At 54.7% G+C, this 27,935-nt stretch overlaps 1 protein-coding gene and 1 non-coding gene across 22 annotated transcripts in view; both read left to right on the top strand.

The window, feature by feature from the left end:
- Positions 1-27,161, top strand: part of AP1B1 (adaptor related protein complex 1 subunit beta 1) — a 50,691-nt gene extending 23,530 nt beyond the window's left edge. For 3 of the 21 annotated variants that reach the window (XR_014825836.1, XR_014825837.1, XR_014825838.1), the window contains 20 exons: positions 1,395-1,530; positions 2,234-2,479; positions 4,516-4,706; positions 5,446-5,667; positions 8,798-8,918; positions 9,294-9,389; positions 10,696-10,811; positions 11,102-11,267; positions 13,122-13,220; positions 13,670-13,929; positions 14,802-15,003; positions 15,812-15,832; positions 16,453-16,596; positions 20,836-20,981; positions 22,910-23,039; positions 23,317-23,401; positions 24,024-24,110; positions 24,205-24,359; positions 24,985-25,307; positions 26,120-27,161. Coding sequence is in view for 14 of the 21 variants with exons in the window: in XM_084993553.1 (XP_084849679.1) it covers positions 1,395-1,530; positions 2,234-2,479; positions 4,516-4,706; positions 5,446-5,667; positions 8,798-8,918; positions 9,294-9,389; positions 10,696-10,811; positions 11,102-11,267; positions 13,122-13,220; positions 13,670-13,929; positions 14,802-15,003; positions 15,812-15,832; positions 16,453-16,596; positions 20,836-20,981; positions 22,910-23,039; positions 23,317-23,401; positions 24,024-24,110; positions 24,205-24,365; positions 26,120-26,194 (2,704 nt within the window). In the remaining 7 variants the exon portion in view is untranslated. Of the gene's footprint in view, positions 1-1,394; positions 1,531-2,233; positions 2,480-4,515; positions 4,707-5,445; positions 5,668-8,797; positions 8,919-9,293; positions 9,390-10,695; positions 10,812-11,101; positions 11,268-13,121; positions 13,221-13,669; positions 14,378-14,801; positions 15,004-15,811; positions 15,833-16,452; positions 16,597-19,908; positions 20,982-22,909; positions 23,040-23,316; positions 23,402-24,023; positions 24,111-24,204; positions 24,366-24,984; positions 25,308-26,119 lie in introns of those variants that run through there. The other 18 variants (XM_005657371.4, XM_021074369.2, XM_084993560.1 and 15 more) reach the window with 8 other exon arrangements.
- On the top strand, positions 21,586-21,682 carry LOC146396637 (small nucleolar RNA SNORD125). Its single transcript, XR_014828607.1, has one exon. It is a non-coding gene; the product is annotated as a small nucleolar RNA SNORD125 (small nucleolar RNA).
- Positions 27,162-27,935: the final 774 nt, after the last annotated feature.

Here is a 27,935-nt window from a genome sequence, read left to right as displayed (position 1 = left end):
GTGCTGCCCGCTGTGGAAATGACCCCAGTGGGGCCAGTCTTTTGGTTTTTAGAAAGAGTGGGGAATTCCTGGATTTTTCTTTGCTTTCTTTTGTTTTTTGTTGTCTTTTTAGGGCCGCACCCACGGCATATGGAAGTTCCCGGGCAAGGGGTAGAATCAGACCTGCAGCTGAGGTCTATACCACAGCCACAGCAATGCCAGATCCAAGCCGCAGTTGTAACCTATGCTATAGCTTGCGGCAGTGCTGGATCCTTAACCCACTGAGCGAGGCCAGGGATCGAACCTGAATCCTCATAGATACTAGTCGGGTTCTTAACCCACTGAGCCACAAAGGGAACTTGATTTTTCATTTTAAAAATCTCTGTTTTAGATTGTCACACGATACCGAACAAACAAACCCTGTGCAAGTAAGACACACCTGCAGGTTTCTTGTTGAATTTGTCGTCAGTTTGCAGCCTCTGGTTTGCATCTGTTACCACAGCAGATCGCATACAGAATGACAGCCCCTCCTTTACTCATGCATCTCCCCAGCCTGGAACGTCCCTTCCCCTTTTGCGTTTACCCAGCTGTCTCCTTCATCACTCTGGCCCACTGCCCTGAACACATAGCATTTGCTGTGTTCCTATTGCTTGGCCCTAATTCTAGAGTGCCCTCTTCTTATGTGCGCTTGAGCCTCCCTGCCCACCACATTGTCAAGTCCTCAAGGACAAGGGCTAGATTTTACAGCAGCTCAACACATAGTGTTTGAGAGTCAGCAGAACACTTTTAGATATATTTTCCTGGAAGTTCCATACAATTTCCATACTGTAGGTAAGGATGATCTTTGGCCAAAGAAGCCAGAAACAGTGACTGTCCAAATGGTCACTTGGTTAATGGCAGAACCATTACTCACGCTCAACCCATCTGAAATCCAGACCTGGGTGCTTTCTTCCTTCCCTGTCCTTGGTGTCCTTGTGGTGCCAAGCTCCATGCCTTGTAGGCCTGGACACTGGCCTGGAGCAGCTCCCCATCTGGGTCCCTCAGCAGGATCCCTCTGCTCATACTTGTAGTGCCCAATCCCATTGCCACACTCAGCAAGGGACCTCCTGACAGCACCACAGGAGAAGCAGCTCTACAGAGAAGCCTGCTGAGGACAGATCAGCAAAGGGATCGGGTGTCTGCTGGAAAACTGGTGCAGCCAAAAAAGGGGGAAAAAAATCACCCTTTGGAATTCATTTTCTACCAGTAGATATTCATGGTAAAAGCTGTTGCCCTGCCTTTTACTAGGAAGACCTGTTATCTTTTCCTTCCCTCCTTCCCACTCACCCCCCTCCGCACCCTCCATTAACTGCCTGAAAAATCTTCCTTTTCTCTTCTTTGGCCTTCCTTGCACTGACACCGCTTTGACCTTCCAGTGCCCTCTTCCCCGATGTGGTGAACTGTATGCAGACGGACAACCTGGAGCTGAAGAAGCTAGTGTACCTGTACTTGATGAACTATGCCAAGAGTCAGCCAGACATGGCCATTATGGCCGTCAACACCTTTGTGAAGGTGAGCAGGAGCTTGTGGGAGGAGGGGTGTAGCTGCTTACTGCTCCCCCCGGTCTCTTAGGGTGGGGCACTATGGCTCTGGGCCTGGGCCCTCTGGCTCCCATCCTGGGGACTCTTCCTCCAGCAGAGGGCCCCAGCTCTCTTCAGAATAGCAGATGCCACAGACCCTGCTACTTCACTCCATGTGAGGTCACCCCAGGCCTGTTGTTCCCCCTGTTCCCTGGGGTGAGCCACTGCCCTGCGTCATTTGCCAGCACAGGATGCAGCACACATCTGAGAGCTGTGCTCCCCTTCTAGACTTTGCTCCTTTCTGCATTTTCTGTCCTCCAGATTGGGGAGAAGCAGGGACTTGCAGTGTCAGCTCTGCACTTTATAACCTTAGCTCCCTAATTCCCGTTGATGCCCAGATAGGTGAGTCCTAGGGCCTAATTGAAATATTAGATGCAGGATGGGTCATGGCTCTGCTGTGTGACTGGGTGAGCTCCCGACCTTGCTGAGAGCCTCAGCTCCCTCACCTGTAAAATAGGAACTGTATTCTGTGTCTGCTATGAGGATCAAGGAGGATAGTGCAAAGCCTAGCATCTGGCAGGTGTTAGATGCCCATATATGGCCCTTGCTTTTGATGTTGTTGGCCACAATTGGTGGGAGATCCCATGGTAGCTGTATGATGTTGCTCACCTCGGCCAATGGCTGATTCCCCTTAGGACTGTGAGGACCCCAACCCTCTGATCCGGGCTCTGGCTGTGCGGACCATGGGGTGCATCCGTGTCGACAAGATCACAGAGTATCTGTGTGAGCCACTCCGGAAGTGCCTAAAGGATGAGGACCCCTATGTGCGTAAGACAGCAGCTGTGTGCGTGGCCAAGCTTCACGACATCAACGCCCAGCTGGTAGAGGACCAGGGCTTCCTAGACACTCTTAAAGACCTCATCTCTGATTCTAACCCCATGGTAAGTCACTGCCACCCACAGTGTCACCTCTACCTCCTCCAGGGTTCCTTGGAAGGCCTTGGCTTGACCCTCCACCAGGCAGCTTCAGTTCCTGGAAAGAGCCCTGCGGGGTGGGCCAGCTGTTCTCCTGCCTGCAGTGGTTTGGGCACCATCTTTGGAGTGAGCTAGACCTAGATGCTCTTGTCTGCACGGCTCTCTCTAACAAGCTTTGCGACCTTGAGCAAGCTGCCTAACCTTCCAGAGCCCTCTTTTCTTCATCAGTAAGATGAATCTATTTCTGCATGGTTACCAGGAGTGTATGAGGCTTTATCTATGAAGGTATCGTGCCTAGCATAGCCTGGCACACAGTGGATATGCATCTACGACTAGTGCCCTCCTTCCCCTTCTAGTCACTGTTGTTGGTTTTTTTGGGGTTTGTTTTGTTTTGTTTTGTTTGTTTGTTTTTTTGGTCTTTTTGTCATTTCTTGGGCCACTCCCGTGGCATATAGTTTCCCAGGCTAGGGTCTAATCGGAACTGTAGCCGCTGGCCCACGCCAGAGCCACAGCAACGCAGGATCCGAGCCACGTCTGCAACGTACACCACAGCTCACTGCAATGCTGGATCCTTAACCCACTGAGTGAGGCCAGGGATCAAATCCACACCCTCATGGTTCCTAGTCAGATTCATTAACCACAACCACATGGTTCCCTGAGCCATGACGGAAACTCCTAGTCACTGTTGTTATCACCGTCCTCTCACCAAGACCATCAATGAGCTGTGAATGGGAGGTGCTTCTCCCTTTCCCCACTCTTTGCAGAGTTAGAGATGGTTACCCTTGAAGTAGTGTAACCGGAGAAAAGGCACCAGGATGCGTTGGGAGGGGACCTGGTCTCCTCGGTTTGGTGGGCAATTCAGTAGGGCCATATTTAAAATGAAATGTGGGAGTTCCCGTCAGTGCCTTAGTGGTTAACAAAGCCGACCAGGATCCATGAGGATGCGGGTTCGATCCCTGACCTCACTCGGTGGGTTAAGGATCTAGCATTTCTGTGAGCTGTGGTATTGGTCGCAGACTCAGCTTGGATCTGGCGTTTCTATGGTTGTGGCGTATGCCAGCAGCTACAGCTTTGATTCGACCCCTAGCCTGGGAACCTCCATATGCAGCGGCTGTGGCCCTAAAAAGACAAAAAGATTAAAAAATTTTTTTAAATAAAATGAAATGTGGAGTTCCCTTTGTGGAGTAGAGGAAACTAATCTGATTAGTATCCATGAGGATATGGGTTTGATCCTGGCCTCATTCAGTGGCTTAAGGACCTGGCATTGCCATGAGCTACAGCATAGGTCACAGATGGGTCTCAGATCCGAAGTTGCTGTGGCATAGGCCCCAGATACAGCTCTGATTCGACCCTTAGCCTGGGAACTTTCATATGCTGCAGGTGCAGCTATAAAAAGATTAAAAAAAAGGCAATGTACAACCTGCCTGGCCCAGCTGTCCCATTCTGTGTAACACTAAAACCAGTCACACACAGGAGCCAAGTGGCCAGTACAGAGATGGCCACTGGAGCTCTGCTTGGTTCAAGGAAGGTTGAACACCACACAGTACACATGTAAAACCAGCTGCTCTGGTGGAAATGGGTTGCACACCCAGAGCTTCACAAGGCAACCCTTCTGTGCTCCAGCCCAGATCTGTTCCTAGCAGCCTTGAGTGGCTCTGCAGGAACCTTCTAGCTCTGAGAAGCACAGGTGTCAACCCCTACAGAGAGCTGTTGGAGCTGGTAGACTGGTACTGCTGTTAGGTAGCAGGAGTGCTTTCTCTGGCCAGGTTTGGGACTAGAGCTTTCTTATCTTGTGTTTTTCTTTAATGGCAGGTGCACTTTTAGTTTCAGCTTACAGAGGAATCAATCGTAGCATGAGCTTGAAGTGAGTCTCGGAGATCCAGACCCTGCCTATAGGGTCTTCCAGGATATTTGAGCTCTGTCTGGTCCACATCATTAGCCCCACTACTGCCCTGGCCTGCAGACCGCACCCCAGCCTCTAACCCCTCCACCCTCTCAACCAGGTGGTAGCAAATGCAGTGGCGGCCCTCTCCGAGATTGCTGAGTCTCACCCCAGCAGCAACCTGCTTGACCTGAACCCGCAGTCCATTAACAAGCTGCTGACAGCCCTGAATGAGTGCACTGAGTGGGGCCAGATCTTCATTCTGGACTGCCTGGCCAACTACACTCCCAAGGATGACCGAGAGGCCCAGAGGTGAGAGGCTGCCCCTTGTTTACAGCCCCGCCGGGCTTGGCCCTAAGGGGCTGCAGCCATGAGCTGGGCTCCAGGCCTCTGGTGGGCCTCTTTCCAGGGCCTTGCCCCACAGACCATCCTCAGACACAGAGCCAGGCTGACAGTGGTGGTGCTTCAGGCCGTCGCTCACTGTGGGCACAGAACAGAAGCCAGAGACCTTGGTCACCTCGGGCTGAGTAAGGAGGTAGACAGCCTCAGGCCACCATCCCTTGAATTGTCACTGGGTGCTTCCTGTGCATTAGATAACCTTTAAAGCAACTCTGTGAGGGTAGCCCCATCATTGTCCGCATCTTAGAGGTAAGGAAACTCTGGCTTACGGAGGTAAAGGAAATTACATAGGACACCCAGCTAGGTCTCCCCTGACCCTGGGTCCTAACCAACATGATATCCTGCCCTCTTGGATTCGCTTGTAGCTGGAGAAGGGAGGGAGGTAACATTTATCCAGTATTTACTGAGTGCCAGGCTCTGTACTCAATACTGCACATGCATTGTCTCCTTTAAGCCCCTAGCAACCCTTCATTTTTCAGATGAAGAAACTGAGGCTCAGACTGGTTTTAATCTGCTTTGGGGGTCAGTTAGCAGGAAACAGTACCAGGAACTAAATCTTCCTCCTACAGAAGACATGCTACCTTAATAACTAAAATCAAGGTGTTTCCCCTTGTTTGTCTCTCCCATTTGTCCCCCTTGGAATGGACCGCAGCATCTGCGAGCGGGTCACACCCAGGCTTTCCCACGCCAACTCTGCTGTGGTGCTGTCTGCTGTGAAGGTGCTGATGAAGTTCATGGAGATGCTGTCCAAGGACCTAGACTACTATGGCACGCTGCTCAAGAAGCTGGCCCCGCCCCTGGTCACACTGTTGTCAGCGGAGCCTGAGCTGCAGTATGTGGCCCTGCGAAACATCAACCTCATCGTGCAGAAAAGGTACCAGGACTGCCATGTACAGATGGTGTGTGCCCTGGGGTCTCCTGCTGGGAACAGGCCTAGAGGGAAACTGACCTTCGCCATGCAAGATGTCTCAGTAGCTTAACCCAGGGGTTCTCTGCCACGGGCATCTTTGTCCCACAGGGGACATTCGGCAATGTCTGGAGACATTCTGGTTGTCACAGTGGAGGGTGCTACTGGCATGTAGTGGATGGAAGCCGGGGTGCTGCTCTATATCCAATAGTGCAGGACAGCTCTGCCCCCACTGAACTCTCCGTCCCCAAATGTCAGTAGTGCTGAGGCTGAGAAACCTTGGCTTAGCCTAACCAGGTAGTAGGCCAGGTGAAAAGCCTAGCTTGGCACTCTTTTTTTTTTTTTTTTTTTTGCTTTTTAGGGCCCACCCCCATGGCATATGGAAGTTCCCAGGCTAGGGGTCGAATCAGAGCTACAGCTACCAGCCTCACCACAGCCACAGCAATGTGGGATCCAAGCCACATTGGCAACCTACACCACAGCTCATGGCAGCACCAAATCCCCAACCCACTGGAGCAAGGCCAGGGATCAAACCCACATCCTCTGGATACTAGTTGGATTCATTTCTGATGTGCCACAACGGGAACTCCTAGCCTGGCACTTCTTAACCATGGACAGTGGGTGACTCCATAGTCCACACAGCCCTTCCGAAAAACAGGGTATAAGATTTTGTATGTGTGCACACACGTGCACATGTTTTTCCAGGGGAGAGGGTCTGTAGCTCTAGTCAAATTCCCTGAGTCGGAGAACCTCAGAGTGGGGCCACTCAGAGTGCTGGGCAGCCTGTTTCTGTCCACTCTGTATGAACGACCGCAGCAGTGAGCACGGCTTCTCAGGGAAGGCACCCAATATCCTAGTGGGTGGGGCTGAAATACAAGGACCAATCCAGTGAAGGAGCCCTGGCAGCTCTGTGGGGTGGGGTCAGACTCTAATTCTCCTTCGAGCCTCTGGTCAAATGGCTCACTCAGCAACTTACATATAAGCAGAGCAGGGCCTCTCGGAAGACAACACATGCTCCCTGTACTTATAATATCAGTCTGGTTCTTAGCATACACTGGGGGGCCCAAAAACATGAGTGGAATTGGGACATTTGTAAAGGTTTGAGAGGTCAATTTGGGAAAGCTCTGTGAGTACTGACATGGAGGGATGAGACTAGGGGTTCACATTTGCAGTATGGGTTTAGCGAGGTGCGGTGACCTGTGGATACCGCTCAGCAGGGGCACTTCCTGTAACATGGCAAACCTCCTAAGGAGTTGGCCATGTTGTTGAGGCAGCACCAGACCCAGGCCCCACCGAGTCCTGATTGCAGAAATCACATCTGCCACTTCCCAGCTCGGGATTCTCCTCCGCTGGCTCTGCCAGGACATCCCACCACTTGCTCGGCAGCACTGAAGACCACCCTGGGCCGGGGCGCTCCTTTCTTTCTGCCGGGTTTTTTCCCCTCTATAACGTCTGTCCCCATTTCTTCTGGTTCCTCCTTTCTGTTCTAGAAGGGCATGGGAGTAGGAGTCAGATAGGGGTGAGGCTCTCATCCTGCTCCCGCCCTTAATGCACTGGATGTGTGACCTAGTGCATTGCCCCCAACCCCCCAGCCTCGAGTTTCCTCAGCTAAGAAAAACTTGGTGGTTGGTGCCAGGTGAGGGAGCAATGACAACACTACTAGCAAGGGTCGTGGATCATGCTAGATGCTTTGCCTCTGCCTCTCACAGCAGCCCTGTTGCGTAGGTATCTGTATTGGGGTCCCCAAGACCACCCCCAGGTTCAGAAAGTCAGTAGAACTCATAGGAGACAGCATATCATTGTTCCCATTGATGGTATTTACTGTCAGCCTAGAAGGGCTGCACAACTGGATGATAAGGAGGACAGGAGGAGTCTGGAGGAATCTGAATTCAGGCTGCCTATGCCCCCTCCTTCCCTCCCGTCAGGGGGTCACACACAGTGCACCCTTCCCCAGCTGCAGTGCAGCAACGTGTACAGGATGTTCCCCCTCAGGGATGCCTGTTGAGACTCAGCACCCTGGATTTTTATTGGGGAGCAAGTGTCATAAGTACCCTCTACCTGACACCTTTCAAAATTCTAGGCTTTCTGGAAGGAAAGCAGGTGTTCAGCATAAACTATGTTGTTTATACAGTCAAGGCACAGCGAAGTTCCCATTGTGGCTCAGTGGAAACAAACCTTACTAGTATCCATGAAGACATGGGTTCGATTCCTGGCCCTGCTCAGTGGGTTAAGGATCCACCGCTGCTGCAAGCTGTGGTATAGATCATGGGTGTGGCTCACATCTGGAATCACAGTGGCTGTGGCATCCTGGTGTGGCATAAGCCAGCAGCTGCACCTCCACCTCACCCCCAGCCTGTGAACTTCCATATGCCAAACCTGAAGCCCTAAAAAAAAAAAAAAAAAAAAAAAAAAAAAAGACACAGTTAACCACCTTTATCATTTAGGGAATGGTGGGAGCACTCTCAGAAGCCAAATTCGCAGATGCTGGGCCTTTCTAAGACTAGAGACTCAGGCCTGCAATGGTAATGCTTCCGACACAGAACAATTCCCATTTCATGAGTGAGGAAATGAGCCTGTAGTCACCAGGTAGGATTGGAACCGAGGCCACTGCCTGGCGTCTCCAGCCTCTTGAGTGTGAACTGTTTCTTGTTAGTTTCCCTGTTCCCTTCCTGGGATGTGATTGGGCATGCAGGGGCCAGTCAGAACCTTGGTCAGCAGGTTCAGTTGTGGGAGTGACTGACTTCACAGATATCAGGCTGCCCTCAGATACACGTGGAAGGGGTTTTCTCACAGGGCCTATGACTTGTTCTTTTTTTTTTTTTTTTTTTTTTCTCATCATTTTAGGGCCGCACTTGCAGCATAAGGAAGTTCCCAGGCTGGGGATCGAAGCAGAGCTGCTGGTCACAGCTACACAAGAGCCAGGCCATGTCTGCAACCTACAGCACAGCTTATAGCAATGCCAGACCCTTTAACCCACTGAGCAAGGCCAGGGATCAAGCCTGCATCCTTACGGATAGATACTAGTCGATTCTTAACCCATTGAGCCATAACAGGAACTCCTCTGTGATTTGTTTTTTGCAATCTTGCCCACCACCAGGCCTGAGATCCTAAAGCACGAGATGAAGGTGTTCTTCGTGAAATACAACGACCCCATCTACGTGAAGCTAGAAAAGCTGGACATCATGATCCGCCTGGCCTCGCAGGCCAACATCGCCCAGGTCAACAGAGGGTGTGGCCGGGGGCACAGGGCTCTGTAAGCAAGCACTTGACAAATATGAACTGATGTTTTTGTTATTAAAGCATTTGTTCTCTATGTTATTACTTAACCATCCATCCATTGAGAAGTGGTAGTTAGGTGGATACATTAGCTCAATCAACCAAAACAAGGGTTCTCCAGCCCTGCCAGTGAGTCCTTCCTGTTTTCCTCTTGGGGCGTCTGATAGCTTTCTCCCTCCCCTGGGAATTCTGCCTGGAACAGGAGGCATAGTCCTATCCTTCAGGGGTCAGTGCGTAGCCACAGCCCAGGGGTATTCCGAGGTTGCTGTCCAGACCCCTCCCCCTCAACTCCATCGTCTTCTTTGTTTGGGCCATAGGTGTTGGCAGAGCTGAAAGAGTATGCGACAGAGGTGGATGTGGACTTTGTACGGAAAGCTGTGCGAGCCATTGGCCGTTGCGCCATCAAGGTGGAGGTGAGGCTCTGAGACGGTCCTCAACTTGGGGGAGGAGGAAGGGAAGGGAAACTGAAACCAGGCAACCAGTCTGATTCAACCAGAATCTGCCAGCTGTTTGTGGTCCAGGAAGGCCTGGGGGTCACCCCCATCGCACCCGTGGTACAGAATTAGTTGGGCTGCTTCTCACCTGTAATCTCCCTTAGGCCTTTGAGTGGCCACAGAGAAAATTAACCTATCATACTCCTGGGTTCTCCTGCACATTAGTAAAACACTGGGGCAGCTCCAAGCTGGTGGTGGCCCTGATAGACTCAGCTTTCACTTTGTGAAGCTTTGAGACAGGGCTCTACTCTGACTCTTGAGCATTTCAGCAAGTGTCATGATTCAGCTGTCCTTGTGCCTTTTTGCCAAATTCCCAAGGGTCATTCAGGCCCCTGTGTCCTACTGTTTCATCTCTCTCATTCTCTGCCTGTGGAAATTCTCCTTGACCACTGATCTTACTCTCCTTATTTTTGTTTATTTATTTATTTGTTTGTTTGTTTGTTTGCCTTATCTAGGGCTGCTCCCATGGCATATGGAGGTTCCCAGGCTAAGGGTCGAATTGGAGCTGTAGCTGCCGGCCTACACCAGAGCCATAGCAACTCGGGATCCGAGCCGTGTCTGCGACCTACACCACAGCTCACAGCAACACCGGACCCTTAACCCACTGAGCAAGGCCAGGGATCGAACCCTCAACCTCATGGTTCCTAGTCGGATTCGTTAACCACTGCGCCACGACGGAAACTCCAGATCTTACTCTCCTTAAATGAGTTCACTGAGAGCTAGAGGATCTGGGACAGCTGGTCACTTCAGCCCCTTGAAACGTTTTCCCTTTGGCAATCTGAGAAATCTCTCCTCTAGAGCATGCATTAGCATAGTGTTTTGGAGCAGGGGGTGTGGGGAGGGCTGATCCAAGCAGAGACTTCCTAAGTGTTTTTGGTCACAGGAAACCCTTTTGTGGAACAAATAGAAGTGAGATGTGGTCAGACTGTAGTATTGTCACACTACCTCAGGGCTTAGCCTGGAAGAGCTCCAAAGGCCTTCCCTGCTCCCAGACACTCTCCTGGCCTTCTCCTCAGTCTAATTCTCTCTCCCTGTGTCCCTGCCATCCCAGAACCATCATTTTGTACTCAGTCTCCCACCTGTTACCTGCGGAGAGTGTTCTGTTTTCCTGCTGTGAAAAGGAAGGTGGGCAAAGTGTGACTGAGCCCTTGACCAAGGCATGCTGGTCAGAGGCTCTGTTGGAGATGGGTGCAGGCCTTACCCACACTCTCCTCTTCCCACATAGCAATCTGCTGAGCGCTGTGTGAGCACGCTGCTCGATCTCATCCAGACCAAGGTCAACTATGTGGTCCAGGAAGCCATCGTGGTCATCAAGGACATCTTCCGCAAGTACCCCAACAAGTACGTGGCTGCCTCTCCCTGTGAGGGTGCTGGGAACAGGGGTGGTGGGAGGAAAAGCCAGGAGGAGCCTCTCCCCTCTGCTGAGAACAGCGTTCTCAAAAGAAACCCTTTATCTTTTCTTACTTCTCCTGAGCTGCCAGATGAGAACTAAAATGTAACAGAGAAAACTCAAATCCTTTTACCACACTCTTGGGACCTCTGGGGTCTGTCTCTCTTGCCCCTTCCTGGGTCTCCCTTGGGCAGCCCAGGCTCTCTCAGTGCTTATGTGCCAGCCGCGCCCTGGTCTCTAGGTACGAGAGTGTGATCGCCACACTGTGCGAGAACTTGGACTCTCTTGACGAGCCCGAGGCCCGGGCGGCCATGATCTGGATTGTGGGCGAGTACGCCGAGCGGATAGACAACGCGGACGAGCTGCTGGAAAGCTTCTTGGAAGGCTTCCATGATGAGAGCACCCAGGTGAGAGGTCGAGTAGCCGACTTGGGGAAGTGCCCTCCTAACACTGCACTGACCATGTGGACAGGCAGTGAGGTGACGTGTGGGTGCCAAGTGTAGCCGTTTGCCTCCCGCACTGGAATACCTAAGGGGGACCTGTGAGGACAGTCTATGATGGTTTATGTTAAAGACACACAAAGTTTCTGGTTTGGTTTCAATTTTGGGAGTTCCCATCGTGGCTCAGTGGAAACGAATCTGACTAGAAACCATGAGGTTGCAGGTTCAATCCCTGTCCTCGCTCAGTGGGTTAAAGGATTCGGCGTTGCCGTGAGCTGTGGTGTAGGTTGCAGATGCAGCTCGGATCTGGCGTTGCTGTGGGTGTGGCATAGGCCAGCAGCTATAGCTCTGATGCAACCTTAGCCTAGGCACCTCCATATGCTGAGTCAGAATTCAAATGAGATGTGATTGAACTCTGGCTCCCAGTAGGCAGCCATTAGCTGCTGTCTTCTAGGCTCACAAGAGGAGTTCCCCCTGTGGTGCAGAGGAATTGGTGGTGTATTGGGAGCTCTGGAACATAGGTTCAATCCCTGGCCTGGCACAGTGGGTTAAGGATCTGGCATTGCCACAGCTGCAGCTTAAGTTGCAGCAGCGACTCAGATCTGATCCCTGGCCCGAGAGCTCTATATGCTGCAGGGCAGCCAAAAAAAAGAGGAAAAACTCACAAGAATCCCCCCTGAAGCAGAGATTCCTCTCCTTCACCACCTGAGAATAGATGGTTTTCGCTAGGCTACCTGGCCAGGGGTGCTTGAACCAGGTCTAGAAGCCAGTCACTGAGCCACCTCCCATCCTGGAAGCAGCCACCTGCTCCTCTGCCCTTTGCCCATGTGTCACCAAATTACAAGGACTCTAGATACTTAGTCTGAGAAACCAACTGCATCTGTTCAATCCCACATACCACTGGCAGCCTGCCCTGCCTAGCAAGGCAGTTAAGCCATTTGTTTTTGTTGTAAGTGCCCTCCTGCACCACAGGCCTAGGAGGTGCTGCTAGCCCCTTTCCCACCTTTCTGCTGCAGGCTGTCCCTGGCACGGTTGAGGCTCAGGAGGTTCAGGCTGTCCTCTTGTCCCAGGGCTGACAAAAGTGAGATGGGGCTAAGGGCTCTGTGCAGAGAATTGACCTTTCAGAGGTCAGCAGGTTTTTAAGTGCCTGTTATGCACCAGGCACTAGAATGAACAGTAACCAGGGATGAGCAGTGGCAGATGCCATTCCTGCCTTCAAGGGTTCTCTCTACAGAACAGCCCAGGGGCTGGAAAGTCTTTGTAATACTGCGGGGTAGCACCAGTGTGGGGGCCTGGGAGGCATATTCAGGCAAAGGCAGCATTGGGTGACATGGGCTGATGGAGGGCTGGGCAGGAATGGTTCCCGCTCCCTGAGAGCGTTCCTCAGTGACACACTGGCTCTGTGGGCCCTGCTGATCCAGTCCGCTGGGCTTCTCTGGCACCCTCTCCCTTTGGTGACAGATGATCTTTAATAAGCATACCAGGCACACATGTTGCCTCTCTGAGCTCCTAAAGGCACTGTGGGCCTGGAGCCTGGGAGGGTTTCTGGGACCCTAGAGCTGGGTGGCAGCCCCCCTCCTGCCTGAGGCTGCCAGATAGTGCCATGGCCAGCTCCTTCCTGAGCCATGATGCCAAGGTCAAGGCTACTCTGCACTACTAGCACCCCCTGCTGGCCTTGGCCTGTTTGCATAGCCAACCCCAAACCCAGGAAAGCCATTCTCAGCCTTTGAATACCTTTTCCCCTCTTTGGGGTCCTTATCTGGTTTCCTGCTATCCCCAGTCACACTGCTTCTTCCTCGACTCCTCTCTGTCATCCTGCAGGTCCAGCTGCAGCTGCTGACAGCCATCGTGAAACTCTTTCTAAAGAAGCCGACAGAGACCCAGGAGCTAGTGCAGCAGGTCCTCAGCTTGGCCACTCAGGTGGGTGCACAGCCCTTGCTCCACAGAGGGAGCTTTAGTCCAAGAAGCCAGACCTGGGTGGTCTTGCCCCTAAAAGACCTGGGGTTTGGCTCCAGAGCAATCCAGGATCCCTGCTCAGGGAGCTCAGTCACAGACAAATCAAGGTGTGGCGGGAGCACATGGGCCAGACCATAACAGGAGGCGGAAGTCCATAAGCCAGACGGGCAGGCCCTGGAGAGGGTGGGGAGTGGAAACGGGTGGGGTGGCCTACTCGCAGCCAGGCCAGCGTGGAAACCAGTGGGCTGGGCCAGGTCTGTTCAGGTGGTTTAGGGACAGGCCCCAGGGGCTCTCAGGTCTGTCATGAGCAGCCCTGTGCTCATCACACTGTGTCATGGGACTATGGGAGAGGCTCCCCCACCTTCCCCTCACCTGGTTGCTGTGAGATTCATGGGCTCCTCATCATCTCCCAGGACTCGGACAACCCGGACCTGCGCGACCGAGGCTACATCTACTGGCGCCTCCTCTCCACGGACCCTGTAGCTGCCAAGGAGGTGGTGCTGGCTGAGAAGCCACTCATCTCAGAAGAGACAGACCTCATTGAACCTACGCTGCTGGACGAGCTTATCTGCTACATCGGCACACTGGCCTCTGTCTACCACAAGCCACCCAGCGCCTTTGTGGAGGGGGGCCGGGGCGTCGTGCACAAGAGCCTGCCGCCCCGCACCGCCTCGTGAGTGAAGTGGGCCAGTCGCCAGCCTCAACCTTCCCACCTGCCTCCTCAGTTCTAGCACAGGCACTCAGGCCTGAGTCTGAGGAAAGTTAGTTCTAGTGACCTTCTATCGAATGCTTACTGTACACCAGGTGTTGACTGGGTGACAGCAGCTCTGAGAGATGTCCCCACTTCACAGACAGGGACAACAGGCATAGAGAGCTTGAGTGCCTGGTGCAGCATCCCAGGCAGCATAGCTGGGCTCAGACCCGATTCAGTCTGACTCCAGAGCCCCATTCTTCTCGTCTTCCTCCTCTGCCGTTTCCAGTGGCTTATTGGTCTGGTTGTCCAGTTCTCTGGGGACCAGCATCTAGTCTTCTGTTTATTTATTTATTTATCTATCTATCTATTTATTTATTTTGTCTTTTGTCATTTTAGGGCCGCACCCACAGCATATGGAAGTTCCCAGGCTAGGGGTCCAATCGGAGCTGTAGCTGCTGGCCTAAACCACAGCCATAGCAACGCAGGATCCAAACCGCATCTGTGACCTCCACCACAGCTCATGGCAACACTGAATCCTTAGCCCACTGAGTGAGGCCAGGGGTTGAACCCACAACCTCATGGTTCCTAGTCGGATTCATTTCCACCGCGCCATGACGGGAACTCCTGGTCTTCTGTTTAGAGTGGGCTGAGTGGTGGGAATGCAGATGGCCCTCCCTTCATTCAGCTTGTGAAGTTGGATCTCTTGAGAGCCAAAAAGATGGATGAGACGTGGGAAGAGGGAGGAAGAAGGCCATATAGACTGGGGGTGGATCTTAGAGAGTGGGGACTCTGGCCTCCCTGAGATAGCCTGACCCCCCACTCTGCTGAACCTCTCCTCCATGTCCTGGCAGGAGTGAGAGCACGGAGAGTCCTGAGACGGCCCCTGCTGGGGCACCCCCTGGAGAGCAGCTGGATGTCATCCCCACCCAGGGTGACTTGCTGGGCGATCTCCTCAACCTGGACCTCGGCCCTCCGGTGAGTGGCCCCCCACTGGCCACCTCCTCGGTGCAAATGGGAGCTGTGGACCTTCTTGGCGGCGGCCTCGACAGCCTGGTACGTCCTGGGGCCCCTCTGTGTGATGTTAATAATTGATCTCAGAGGAGCGATCATTGAACACCCTCTGCTAGATTCCAATCAAGGGCTTCAGGTACAGTTTGCCAGCAACGGTGGTCACATAGCTCCCTACAAATGCGTGAGAAACTGAGGCTTAAAGAGGTCAGGTGACCTTCCTTTCAAGAGTACACAGCTGCTAAGTGCCAGGCACAGAATTTAGTCCCTTGCTGGGCTGCTGAATCCCAAGAGACCCGCAGCATGTAGGGCCTGTCCTAGCCCCTTCTCCAGAGTGGTCGCACAGGCACCTTGGCCTTGTAAGCCTGCAGGAGCCATGCCTATGTCCACTTATCCCACACCCTCGACTGGGAATAGCAGCCTAGCAGGCCAGGGAGAAGCCCATGAGAGGCCAGGGACAGTCCCTCCTCTCCTGTGAAAGGAGGTGGGAGGACTGGCCTAGATGTCTCCCTGGGACTTCTTTAGGCAGCTGATAGAGCCAGGTGGAGGGGGCAGTAGGGCCCTTGTCACTTGGCCATGCCTGGCTCTGGTACCCAAGGCTGCAGCACAAGAAAGGGTAGGGGGTGCTCTGGCACAGGACAAGGGTCGGGTGAGCCCCAGGATTAGTGCCCTTTTAGAGACAGTCTGGGCCCCTCCAGGCCCGGCACAGCCTTGCCTTAGGCCCTTTTGGGTGGAGCAGTAGTGACTAATCTTTTCCCTCTTTCCCTCTCTTGTCTCTCTGTGTCTTCTTTCCTGGCTTTTCTCTCTGCATGTGGCTGCCTGTTCTCATCACCCTGCCTGCTTCTGCTTGGAGATGGGGGATGAGCCTGAAGGGGTACGGTTTGACCTTTGTGTCACCAAGTATTTGTCCCTGCTCCTCCTAGATCGCCCACCTGGCATCCCAGGGGTTAATTGATGTCAAAGCAAACCCTCCCTACTAGCCCTGGCCTCTGTCCAATGTCCTGGCAGCCTCTGCTTTGACTGCCTGGCATCTCTCTGCCAGTGGGCTCCCACATTCATTCCTTGCCCTGTCCTCACCGCCCTACAACGAAGTTGCCTTGTCATTGGGAGGCTCGTCAGCTCTCTGTCCCCCCAGCCATCTCTCACATCCTAGAGGCCGTGCTCCCATCTGCTGAGCACTGCCCCCTCATAGCACTGTGTCTCTAGTACCCCTTTTAATCTGTGGGCTATTAGTCTGTGAGTGTCCCCAGTCCTTTCCCAGAGGTCACCCCAAAGGCTTGAGGGCTGCAGGGCATGGGAGGGCTTGGCCTCTCCTCTCCACCCACCTTACTCTGTCTTGTTTCTACAACTTAGAGCTGATGTGATGGCAGCCCTGTGGAACCCCCTCATGCCCTGCCCCCCTGTTTTCTGAAGGACCAGGGGGCCATACTCATCTTGAGCCCTGATGTCCCTATCTTTGATGCCTGCCTCTGACCTCTTTCCCATCCTTTCCAGATTGGGGCCCCCAACTTTGTGGCACCCCCAGCAGCAGCAGTACCAGCCAACCTAGGAGCACCCATGGGCAGTGGTCTGAGTGACCTCTTTGACCTGACCAGTAGCGTGGGCACCCTGTCAGGATCATATGTGGCTCCCAAAGCAGTAAGTATGGCAGTTTCTCTTGGCAGGAGCAGAGAGAAGCGAGAGGCTGAAGGATGGGCTCCTCAAGTGGCCCACTCTATGGGATAGCCTCTGGCAGTAGGGATGGGCCCCCCAGAGCAGCGGCTGGCCAGCGCAATGCTGAGGGCAGCGGGGAGCATGGAGGAGATGTTCATTTGGGCCTTGGGACCTGGGGAAGGCTTCCTAGTGGGGGGTGTCAATAGAGCGTAGGCCTGTGGATCAAGTCAGAGTTAGTGAGGCACAAACAGGGAGAGGGCTCCCAGCCTGGAGCTGAGGCAGAGCCCACACTTTCCAGAAGGCTGACAAAAGTCCCATCTAGTTGGGTCAGTGGTTCTCAGTGCTGTCCAACCCAGTGCCCCTTACTGATAACAGGCATGTTATGACTCCCACTCCTTTCCTAATAAATGAGATCTGTTGCCTGTGCAGCCTACCTCACATAGAATTTCAAAAACAGTAAGGTGCTATCACTGCATAAAGGAGACATAAAAGAAGAAAATGAAATGATATATTTCAATGTGGAGGCTGAGCACACCCACCCCAGAAGACCTGATGACATGGTCAGGTGTGGGCAGCCGTTCAGAGTCGCCATAATGCCACAGCTGTATGGTTTGCAGCTTGAATGTCATGAGTCGTGTGGCCGGAGGTGCCATTAGTTTTTGAAGTGCTGACTGACTCCCAGTAAAGGTCCAAACAGAACAAAGGACAGGCTGCCCTTGATTTTCACCGTCATTAGGTTCCTAGAAATTTCAGGGTATATTGCCACCATGCAGGACATAATCAAGGGCTGCAGGATGGTAGCTCGTGAAGACTGTCGTCTCCACAGCAGCACCCTTGATGTCAGCCCACTAAAAGGCACTGCCCCCACCCCCTGCTCCATTGTGTGGCCAGGAGATGCCCCCCCCCGCCCACTGGGCCCACTGGGCCCCCAGGGCAGTTGTGCACCCCAGGACTCCTGCCTGGAGTAGAGCTAAGAGGCAGGGAGCTGGTGAGGTCAGCAGCACCAGGCTGTGAGGGTTTGCTCTCGATCCTGGTGCGTCAGGAGCCATTGGAAAGTTTCAAGTAGAGATGAAGCAGATTTGCAGTTGAGAGAGATCACTCTGGCTACAGAGTGGGGGACGGCCCAGAAGTGGGGAGGAGAAGTCAGGAGCCCAGTAAGGAGACTGGCGGGAGGTGGCAAGTGCTGTTGGTGGCCAGATACGAGTTGGAGACGAGGCTAGACTGGAAGTAGGAACAGCAGGATGTGGGTCTCGAGGGGAGAGGATTCTGGCAGAAGTAGTGGGCCAAGGGCCTTGCCATTTGCTAGGGGTGCAGGCAAGGGAAGGAGAGCTGGATTTGGTGTGAGAACACGCAGGCCTGGCACTTGGAACAGCACAGTGTGGGCCAGGCCCAGAGTATCATGGAAGCTGCCAGAGGGGGGCGGGCTTGTCCTGATCCCTCACAACACTCAGAGCAGACACCATCTCAACCAGAGCCCCCCTCTCTCTTGTGAAGTTCCCTCCCCAGAACAGGACACAGCAGGACTTCAGGGAGGTGGGGGAGGGCACAGTGACATCTCCCTCGTGACTGGGAACCTGTGAGCCAGTACCTGCCCTGACCTCACCAGGTGTGCCCACTGAACCTGTACCAGAGGTGGCCAGAACCCCCAGGCAGGCCTCCTGGCAGGATCTGGACCTGAGGGGCATCCAGCAGACAGCAAGTCTAATGCTACCTGCACAAGGATGGCATAGCCACCATCCCACTGAATCCTCCCAGTGGCCTTCTGGTGCTGTTATTCCCATTTCACAGTTGAGAAATCTGAGTGCTTTTGCCTAAGGTCACAGAGCTGGTATGTGACAGAGTCTGAAACTGAGTGTAGGGCTGTGGCACCATAGCCTCTGACCCTAACCCTTACGTAATCACCTCTGAAAGTATTTGGAAGCCTCCATGTGCCTGCTTCAGTGTTATGAGTTGTCAAAGTCAGCTAGCCCTTGGGGGGCTGGACCTCTGCTTATGTTCATTTTGACAGCTATTATCTCTGCTTTGTCTCATTGGAGGGCCAGTGAGTGTACCAACTGGAAGGAGAGGTGAGGGATCAGCAGGTTAGAAGTAATCAGAGCAGAATGCCTGGCGGAGGGGTCCTTGCAACATGAGTAGGACTTCCCCACTACCTTAGTCACAGGAGGGTTCTGGGGTATGGGTGTGCTCTTCATCCAGAAGCAGTAGCTGTATGGGCTACATTTTCCTAATAGCACTGTGACTACCTTGAATTGTTTGTCCCATGTGACTTCCCCGCCCCACCTGTCATTCTCCACCTCTGGTCAAGGGGGATGAAGCTCTCTGTATAAGAACTTGGAGTTCAAGTATTTGGGGCAGCAGATGCAGACAGTTAGTTCTACACGCCATGAACCTACAGTGACCGAGAGACAAGGTCCTAACCCTCAGCAGTCAGGATGGTGTTAGTGCCAGAAAGAGCCAGTTCTGCAAGAACCTGAGAACGGAAGCCTGATAAGAGGAGCGGGGAAGTTCCGTGGGAGTTCTTGGGTGCTGCTGTCTGTGTGCCCAGTCACGGCTCAGAGTTGAAGTCGTGAGGTTCTGCCCTCACACATTTGTCTAAGGGAAGCAAAGGGTGATCAGGGTTAGCAAGAAGGATGGAGTGGGAGTGGGAAGCACTTTCCAAGCAGGAGGAACAGGGTGTGTGTGAGGGCCAGAGGCTAGCCATGAGCACTGAGCCCAGGGGGGGAGGGCTGGGTACCAGGCCGTGGAGGCCCTGGGGAGTGGAAGCATTGCAGGATTGAGGGGGTTTAAGACTGGTGTGATCAGATTTGCATTTTAAGAGATGGCTTTTGGTGCTGCAGAAATTGGGGATAGAAGCATTGGGCAGCTACATGGTGACTGCCATCTTACCTGGTAAACTCTGATGGTGGCTCAGATGCATGTAGGTGGTATCTGTGCAGAGGGGAGAGCAAAGGACCTGGTGGCAGATGGGAGGAGATGGCGTTGACAGGACCTGGGCTGCATGACTGGCCTAGGGGTCAGGGTGGGCAGAGGGCTGGTGCCCAAATGTTCTGGTTCCTGGCCATAACAACTTGAGCTGATACAAGGCCCCCTGGGGAAGCTGGTTGAGGGGTGGGTCCTGAGCCTTTTGGCCTTGGCGGGGGGCGGGGAGGCTGTGAGCCATCCCACTGAGAATGGTGGCCTGAAAGTTATTTGCATATCCACAGGATCAAACCCCTTGGATGTCCCTCATGGGCAGGACTTTTTTTTTTCTTCTTCTTCTTTTTTAGGGCCACACCTGCAGCATATGGAAGTTCCCAGGCTAGGGGTCTAATCAGAGCTATAGCTGCTGGCACAGCAACTTGGGATCCAAGCCACATCTTCAACCTACACCATAGCTCACAGCGACACCGGATCCTTAACCCACTGAGCAGGACCAGGTGTCAAACCGACATCCTCATGGGTATTAGTCAGATTCATTTCTGCTGAGCCACAGTGGGAACTCTGGGCAGGGCTTTAATTCATAGTGTATACTCAGCAAATATTCCCTGAATACCAGTCTCATGTCAAGCTCCGAGCTAAGGATACAAAGACAGAGAATCAGAGCCTCTACCTCAAAGAGCTGTCTAGGTAGAGGAGACAGTTAACCTGCTAGAACATCATTGCAGTGGGAGCCTGGAGTCAGCCTGGGGTCAGGCTTCCCAGAAGAGGTGGCTCTTGGGCTGAGACTCAAATGACAAGGATGGCCAAGCAAGCAGCATCAGGCCCGTCATGCGAGGGTCCTCTTAGGTTCTGTCCTCTGTCAGTCCACCTTGTACAGTTACAGGCCAGCCCTGCCTTCTGTGAGGAAGGACAGGCTGTAACAGCCAGGGAGGTCTCAGGCTCTGGCTGAGCCCCAGGCTACCATTGGGCTCCCGCCTCTCCTTGGCTGGTCCGGAGGCTGGCAGGCCCCACTTGTCTCGTGGCCTTCCTCAGCCCTGCTTCTGATTGTTCCCTCTTTGGACCTTCAGTAAACCCATGGGCACACTGAGTGCCCAGCAGCCACACTGGGGCGGGGGGCCCTGGGCAGGCCGTGCGGGATCCTTCATTCCATACCGAGAGTCGCACGGTCATCCTGAGATGGTAAAGGTAGGTGTGGTCCATCTGAGAGGCCCCTAAAGGTGCAAGGAGGGGTAAGGACCCTCAGGTGGGCTGTTGAGCTGGGGGACGTGGCGAACACCAGCCCCCTCCCCATCATCTTCCCTGCAGGTCTGGCTCCCAGCCATGAAGGCCAAAGGGTTAGAGATCTCTGGCACCTTCACCCGCCAGGTAGGCTCCATCACCATGGACCTGCAGCTGACCAACAAGGCCCTGCAGGTCATGACCGACTTCGCCATCCAGTTCAACCGCAACAGGTGAGCTCCCCGAGGCCAGCCTGCCAAGAGCCCACCCTGGTGACTGCAGGCTAGGACTGAGGGCTGCCAAGGCCTGTAGCTTTTCTTCCTGCTGAAGGAGGATATTGCTCACAACCACATCTGAGGCCAAAACTCTCTGAAGCAGTGATCTCTTGCCCAGTGACCTCTTTATGTATGCATACACCAAAAGGATAGAGGGGGTTCACCATCTCCCTTTATTTTTGCCGCCTTCTATTGCCCATGGGAGTATTTTGCTGACAAAACCCCCAACTCCAGCTTAGGAGCCTACCTTTGACACACATACTATATAAAAGGAGCTTGGAAAAAATAAAAAAAGTAAAAGGAGCTTGGAGCCTCCTCTCCAGACCCAAGTGGCTTCTGTCTCAGCACCTTTCTCTTAAGAAGGCTAGTGAGCAGTGGGCCTGCCTGCCAGCCTCCCCACTTGGCAACATTAAACCATCAGACAGGGCCTTTGGGAGTGGTGGCTGCTGCAGGCTCCCACCCCACCAGGTCCCCTGCTCTGGGGGGTCAGTGAGGAAGATCCCTTGTCTGGCGCCATCAGGGTCTTCATGGAGCAGGCCAGCTAGGTCAGGGCTCTCCGGGGAACCCAAGCAGCCTCTCCTGATGATCCTTCTTCCTGAGTGGCTCTAGTGATGAGCAAACTGAGCCTCTAAGAAGTTGACTGAAGGGGCTGCTTCCTCGGGGAGAACCTGTGGGCCAGTGGTTGCTGACCCTCTGTCAGACCAGGGAGAGTGATGGTGCTCTCCTACTAATCCTCAGGTGACCCTAAAGGCCACAGAAACACTCCAGGCTTCAGGGGTAGTCCTGCTAATTGCTCACAAGCCTACTGTATTGAAAACTTGCAGGGTACCAGGCCCTGTGTTGAGAACTCTTTAGGCGAGTGTTTGTCTCATTTGAGCCTCTTGGCAGCCCAGTGAGGTCAATGCCATTAACCCACCCTTTAGTAAGCAATGACACCTGGGTCAGAGAGGGCCGGTGCCTTGCCCCAGGTCACACAGTAGGCAGTGGTAGAGCTCCCAGAAAAGCCTGGCGTGCTGAGCCATCACAATGGCCAGAGGTTCCCCCATGTTGTCTCCTGCTGTGTCCCAGAAAGGTCTGATCTCCTTCATGGGCAGAGCACAGGCTGGGGTCAGGCAGCTCAAGCTCTGGATCTCAGCAATGCCACTCACCCTGAAGGGTCTGGACATGGGCCCACCCCTCCCTGAGTCCCTGTGTCCTGGAAGATAGGAGAGTATATATCTGTCGCTGTTTTTACAAGTACAGGAGTTGGCATAATGTCAAATGCCCAGCCTAGGCGCAGTGAATGTTTGATTCATGGTCTCAGTACTGTCGTGACTTATCTTCCCAGAGCCTGTGTCTGGGGTGAATCTCACTCTTGAGCATCCTCCTGGTTTGCCCACGTGCTGCTTTACCAAGAAGCAGGGCTTTCCTGAGACTCCGTGGCCATGTTATGGTCTGGCCAGTTCTGACCCAGTCAGTAAAACCCAGCATCTTGCTTGGGTCAGTCTGATTCCTTGTGGGAGATGGGGGTTGGCCGCCATGACTTGGGCAGTCACAAAGTTTCAAGTTAGAAGAAGCATATAGGCTCCTGGTATTACATGGAGCTCTTTGAAGGCAGGGCAGGGCCACACTCACCTGGGCCTGCCCAGTGCCTCGCCCAGAGGAGAAAGAGGAGCAGAGATGCTTTAGGCCCTGAGCCAGCCCAGGGCGCTTCCTGTCCACGTGGCCATTGAGGGATTGGAGGGGTGGTCAGGAGCTGGTCCTTTAGGCCTGGACCTGGGATGAGCCCAGCTTGCTGGCGAGGCTTCCCACCAGCTGCTGCCCCAGCTCCAGAACCCGAGGAGCCCACCCGTCCTGTCTCAGCACCTGCTCCCCTGCCATCCCCACGGGGGCTTCTCTCTCCACAGCTTTGGCCTGGCCCCCGCCGCCCCCCTCCAGGTCCACGCACCACTCAGCCCCAACCAGACTGTGGAAATCAGCCTACCTCTCAACACGGTGGGCTCAGTCATGAAGATGGAGCCTCTGAACAACCTCCAGGTGTGTTCTGGGCAAGGCCGAGCACCCTAGTCCTTCCCGCCTTCCCCTGGGAGGAGCCTGAGGTCCAGCTGGTGCTGGCCAAAGCCTGTGTCTGTGTACTTGTGCTCTTGATCACAGATCTGGCAGGGGAGGCCTGGGCAGAGGGATGGAGGGACATGGCTACTGGGGACACCGTGTGAGGGAACCTGCTCAGCAGGGTTCTCGGGGAGCAGGCACTTCCTAGGGCCTCAGGTGATATCCAGCATCAGGCACAAACCAGAGTTCCCCTTGTTCCTAGGTGGCCGTAAAGAACAACATCGACGTCTTCTACTTTAGCACCTTGTACCCGCTGCACATCCTCTTTGTGGAGGATGGGAAGATGGGTGAGTCATGAGGGTGGCCCTGGGGTGCCTAGAAAGGGTGGCTCAGATTTGCCCCCTGATGGTGTACTTGAGTACCTGGCTCCCCTGCAGAGCCTAAAGTGAGGGTCACATTTCTATCAGGACCCCCAAGATCTCGTCTGCCCACCTGGGAGACTGTGCCATGCAGGGGCTGTTTCACTCCTGGGTTCTGCTTTGCCTCTCAGCCTTGCCTCTATACAGTCATCCCATAGCCTCCCCAGCAGGGAGCCCAGGCCAAGCCTCACCCCTGAGTCCCATCCCCTGGGCCTCTTCTGGAACCCCAAGGAAAACATCTCAGCACCCAGAGGGCTTGCTATCAACTGGTACTGCAGGGAGCACTTTGCCCACATCATCTCTGGCATCGCAGAAGCTTTGTAACGAAGGCTATGACTCATAAGGCTGTTTGGTGCCACAGCAAAAGGGGGGCGTGTGTGGGCGGTGGTGGGGAGAAAGCTAAGGTCCAGTGGTGGGAAGCCTGGGGTCTTTTGGAACAGCACCAATAGCCACCCTCACCAAGCTCAGGGTTTGCCCAGGGAAGCAGGAGGGGCTGAGAGTTATGAGCGAGGCCACAGGTTTATCAGGGTCCCATCTCTACCCGCTCCAGACCGGCAGATGTTCCTGGCCACATGGAAGGATATTCCCAATGAGAACGAAGCCCAGTTCCAGATCCGAGACTGCCCCCTCAATGCAGGTGGGACTCCTGAGCCCTGCCCCACAGCCCACACTGCCCCTCGCCTATGTCCCAGGCTCCCACATCGCTGACTGGGGGGCCTTCTGACCCCCAGAGGCCGTGAGCAGCAGGCTGCAGAGCAGCAACATCTTCACAGTTGCCAAGAGGAACGTGGAGGGCCAGGACATGCTTTACCAGTCCCTCAAGCTGACCAATGGCATCTGGGTGCTGGCGGAGCTGCGCATCCAGCCCGGCAACCCTAACTTCACGGTGAGGGCCCCTGCTCCTTCCTGGGGCCTCTGCCTTCCTGTCCCAGGCAGCCTTTCCCACCCCACCCCCTTCCTAGGCCGGGGGTTGGCTCTGACAGGGGACACTCTAGCCCAGCTAAGCTGGATTCCCTTTGAGACTGGCATGAAAAAGCATCAGAATTGTGACTTCAGAAAGTTTCCAACTCAGTCCCATCAGATTATCCAGATAAGACACCAAATCGGGATGTCCCATTGTGGCTCAGTGGGTTAAGGACCCAACATAGTACCCATGAAGATGCAGGTCCGATCCCTGGCCTCACTCAGTGGGTTAAGGATCCGGTGTTGCCATGAGCTATGGTATAGGTCGCAGACACGGCTCAGATCCTGCACTGGCTGTGGCATAGGCCAGTAGCTGCAGCTCTGGTTCAATTCCTAGCCTAGGAGCCTCCATATGCCATGAGTGCTTGGCCCTAAAAAGAGAAAAAAAAAAAAAAAAAGACACCAAACTGGGTGTCAGAACAGTGAGTTGGACCAGAAGATTCTGTAAAATTGTGCCCTGTGAGGTGGCACAGTTGGCCCAAGGCCAACCTGACTTGGGAATTGGCTCTGCTGAGCCCAGGACCTGGCCCTGTCCCTCCCCACCTTAGTGCCCTCCTAAAAGGACGACCTTCCTGGCCTTAAAGTCAGACTCCAGCCAGGATGTGGCTTCAGTGGAGCGCGTGGTTGTCCTGGAGGCCGTGCTGCTGTCCCAGGCCCCTCTGGAGCCCAGGCCTTGCTTCACCCTGCACCCAAGTGTCGGGCAAGCATGACCCTCCAGACAGATGCTGCTCCCTGGGCCCCGCTGGTGGCATCAGCACCGAGGTTGGGTGGGGCTGCAGCGGTGGCTTCGGTGGTGGTAATTTCTGTCTCCCTGTGTTTGGATGCTGCATGTCCACCTTCCCTGCTGGTGCCCGTGGTGCAGGACTTGGAGGTTAGCGGATTGCTTTTCTCTTCCCCTTCCCCTCTGTCCTCCCAGCCACACCTTGCGCCCCGTCTTATGGCCTGGCCTCCTGGCCTCACCTAACCCTGCTGCTCCCCAGAGCTGGGCAGACACGCATGCAGGCTATAGGCAGAGGACCCCAGCCCTCACCCCAGCGCTCCCCAGCCTGGTGGCCCTGATTGAGGAGCTGGTACCCCCCACTGCTCACACAGAATCCCAGAAGGAGACCAGGGGTTCTGACTTCTGAGTGCTGTGTGCCCCTCCCCCTCCTGACTACCCTTCAAAGCAGTGATTTTGGCAGAAGGGTGGTGGCGCCTGTCTCTCCTGCCAGTGCTCTCCGGGCTCTTACCACACTCAGAGCCGAGCCAAGTCTGACGTACCTGCTTCCTAGGCAGGAAACCAGAAAAGAACCCCTCCACCTCCCTCCCAGCCCCGTACCCACTCAGGGACCTCCACCCTCCCTGGGCCGTGGGGGGGCCTGGCAGCTCTGTGGGGTGGGGCTGGCAATGCCTGGCAGCTCGGGCTGTGATTCACGCTGCTTACCAGCGGGCCATGGTGGCGGGGACAGCCGGTGTGTGGGCTGCAAGTATATTTGGTTCACGGCTGGCTGGCTGTGGTGGCCGCCCCCTCTCCTGCACTGCACATCTGCTGCAGCCGCACTTCAACCACCAGGCCACGTGTGCGCACCATAGTCTTCCTTCTGGTTCCGCCTTCTTGTCCTTCCCCACCTATTCCTTCCCACCCCAGAGAGGAGCCCCAGGAATAAGCGCTCTCTGTCCCCGCCAACCCTTCTCTCCCCGCAGCTATCGCTGAAGTGTCGAGCACCTGAGGTGTCACAGCACGTCTACCAGGCCTACGAGACCATCCTCAAGAACTGAGGCCCCATCCAGCATCTGCCCCAGCCTTCACCAGCCCCGCAAGGAGCCCCTGGTGGGGTGGCAGCACCTCCTCCTCCCAGGAGGGGCCGGTGAGGTTCCTGGCCACCCACAAGGTTCCCTGGACCTGACTGCAGTGTCCCTGAGCCTGGATCCTCAGGGTGGGGCGGCACCCCTCTGGGAGTGAAACCTCGGTGTACTCTCGTGCTCGAGATGCCCCTCTTTCCATTGCTGCTGACGTTTAGGGTCAGGTGAGGCCGTGGCCAAAGGAGCTGGCTCAGCTGCAGGAGCTGAACAGGGAGACCCAGGGTTCTTCTCTTGCTTTTCCTCCTCAGGCTCCCAGCCCCGGACTCCCCCTCCCCTCAGCCCCTCTGGGTTGGTGTTAGAGGCCCTCCTCTGTCCCTCTCCTGCCATGGGCCCTGGCAGGCAGGTGGTCCTGGTGTGCGCAGAGGGTCCCCTGCATACTAGGAGGGCTGCTCTGTTGGGGGCCTGCACCCCTGTGCTCCCAAGTGCCGACCGCACAGGGAGAACCCCAGCAGAAGCTCCCAGGGCCCCTCCCGAGCTCCTGCTGCCCTCTTGCCCGTGAGAATGGTCACTGCCTATGATACATTCCTGCGTGTGCCCTGGGTTCCTGGAGCAGAGGCAGGGCTGAGGGATGGGGCATGCAGGTGAGCAGGATGCTTCATGTCTGGGGTTTTTTCTTAGCATCTGCCACCCTCCTCCTAGCCTCCCAAGTTTCAGTTGTGTCTGACAGAGCATTAGGTTTTCCTGTTACCGCTGTTTAATAATAAAGATTCTGCTTTTGGCAATCACGGACACTTTTTTCCCCTTCCACCAAATGTCAAAATTAAAACTGCCTTTAAGTCCTGAGCCCTCCGGTAATGATGTCTAATATATATAAATAGAGACTATATATTGTATGTTTACTCCTATTTTCAGAAAGAGAACTGAATAAAAATGATGACATCAAGTGTGTCCCTAGCCAGTGTGTCAGGTCCTGAGGCTCTTGTAAGCAGGGTCCTGGGGTCCAGGGTCAAGGGTTCAAGCCATGTCAGCCCCTCCTTGGCCCTTTCCCTTTCCTGTCCTTGCAAACTGTTGAGGCTTGCTGGTCTCACAGCGCCTCTCCCACCCCTGACCGGAGCTTTACCCAGCTAAGGCCGTCTTGCCTTTTGATGTCAGAAGGACAGAGTCCATCTTGGTTTTCCTTGGCTCCTGGGAGTGGCAGGGAGGGGTTCTGATGGCGGGTGGTTGTGGGAGAGGGAGCCGCAGGCAGGCCCAGCACCAGGCCTATCCGTGCAGGGTGTTCTCCGCCCTGCATCTGCAGCAGCCGCCACCGAGGACGCCTCATGTGGCCCTGGTCCTGGTCAGGGCTCCATGGGTGGAGCTGCAGGTGGGTTGTCAGGGCTTCATGGCTGGTGGGCCTTTGGCCTTTGCCCCTTTTCTGCCCCAGCTGCTCCCTGCACCCTGCCCATGCCAGACACACTACTGCCTTCCCAGCTGCCAGGGCAGGAGCACCGGGCCCCCCACAGCCTCACCTCTGAACCCTAGGGTATCACCAGACCACCCCGGGACCCGGAGTCTAAAACCAGCCAAGGCCCCGGACTACACACCCTAGTTCTCACCGCACCTGAAAGCTCCGGCTCAGCAGGCCCCACACAGACACAGCTGGAGTCCCCTGTGGTCTTGGGGACTCCACTCCAAGGCCTGCCCTGTTGCCTGCCTGCTGGAGCCCGACTCTCACCCA

This window comes from Sus scrofa, chromosome 14, assembly GCF_054392235.1.
Source record: "Sus scrofa isolate SSC_HxYL_T2T_F1_AM1 chromosome 14, Sscrofa_HxYL_maternal_Yorkshire_Landrace_v2.0, whole genome shotgun sequence".
In the NCBI taxonomy this organism is placed as follows: Eukaryota; Metazoa; Chordata; class Mammalia; order Artiodactyla; family Suidae; genus Sus; species Sus scrofa.
This window is presented reverse-complemented; position numbering and strand designations above follow the sequence as displayed.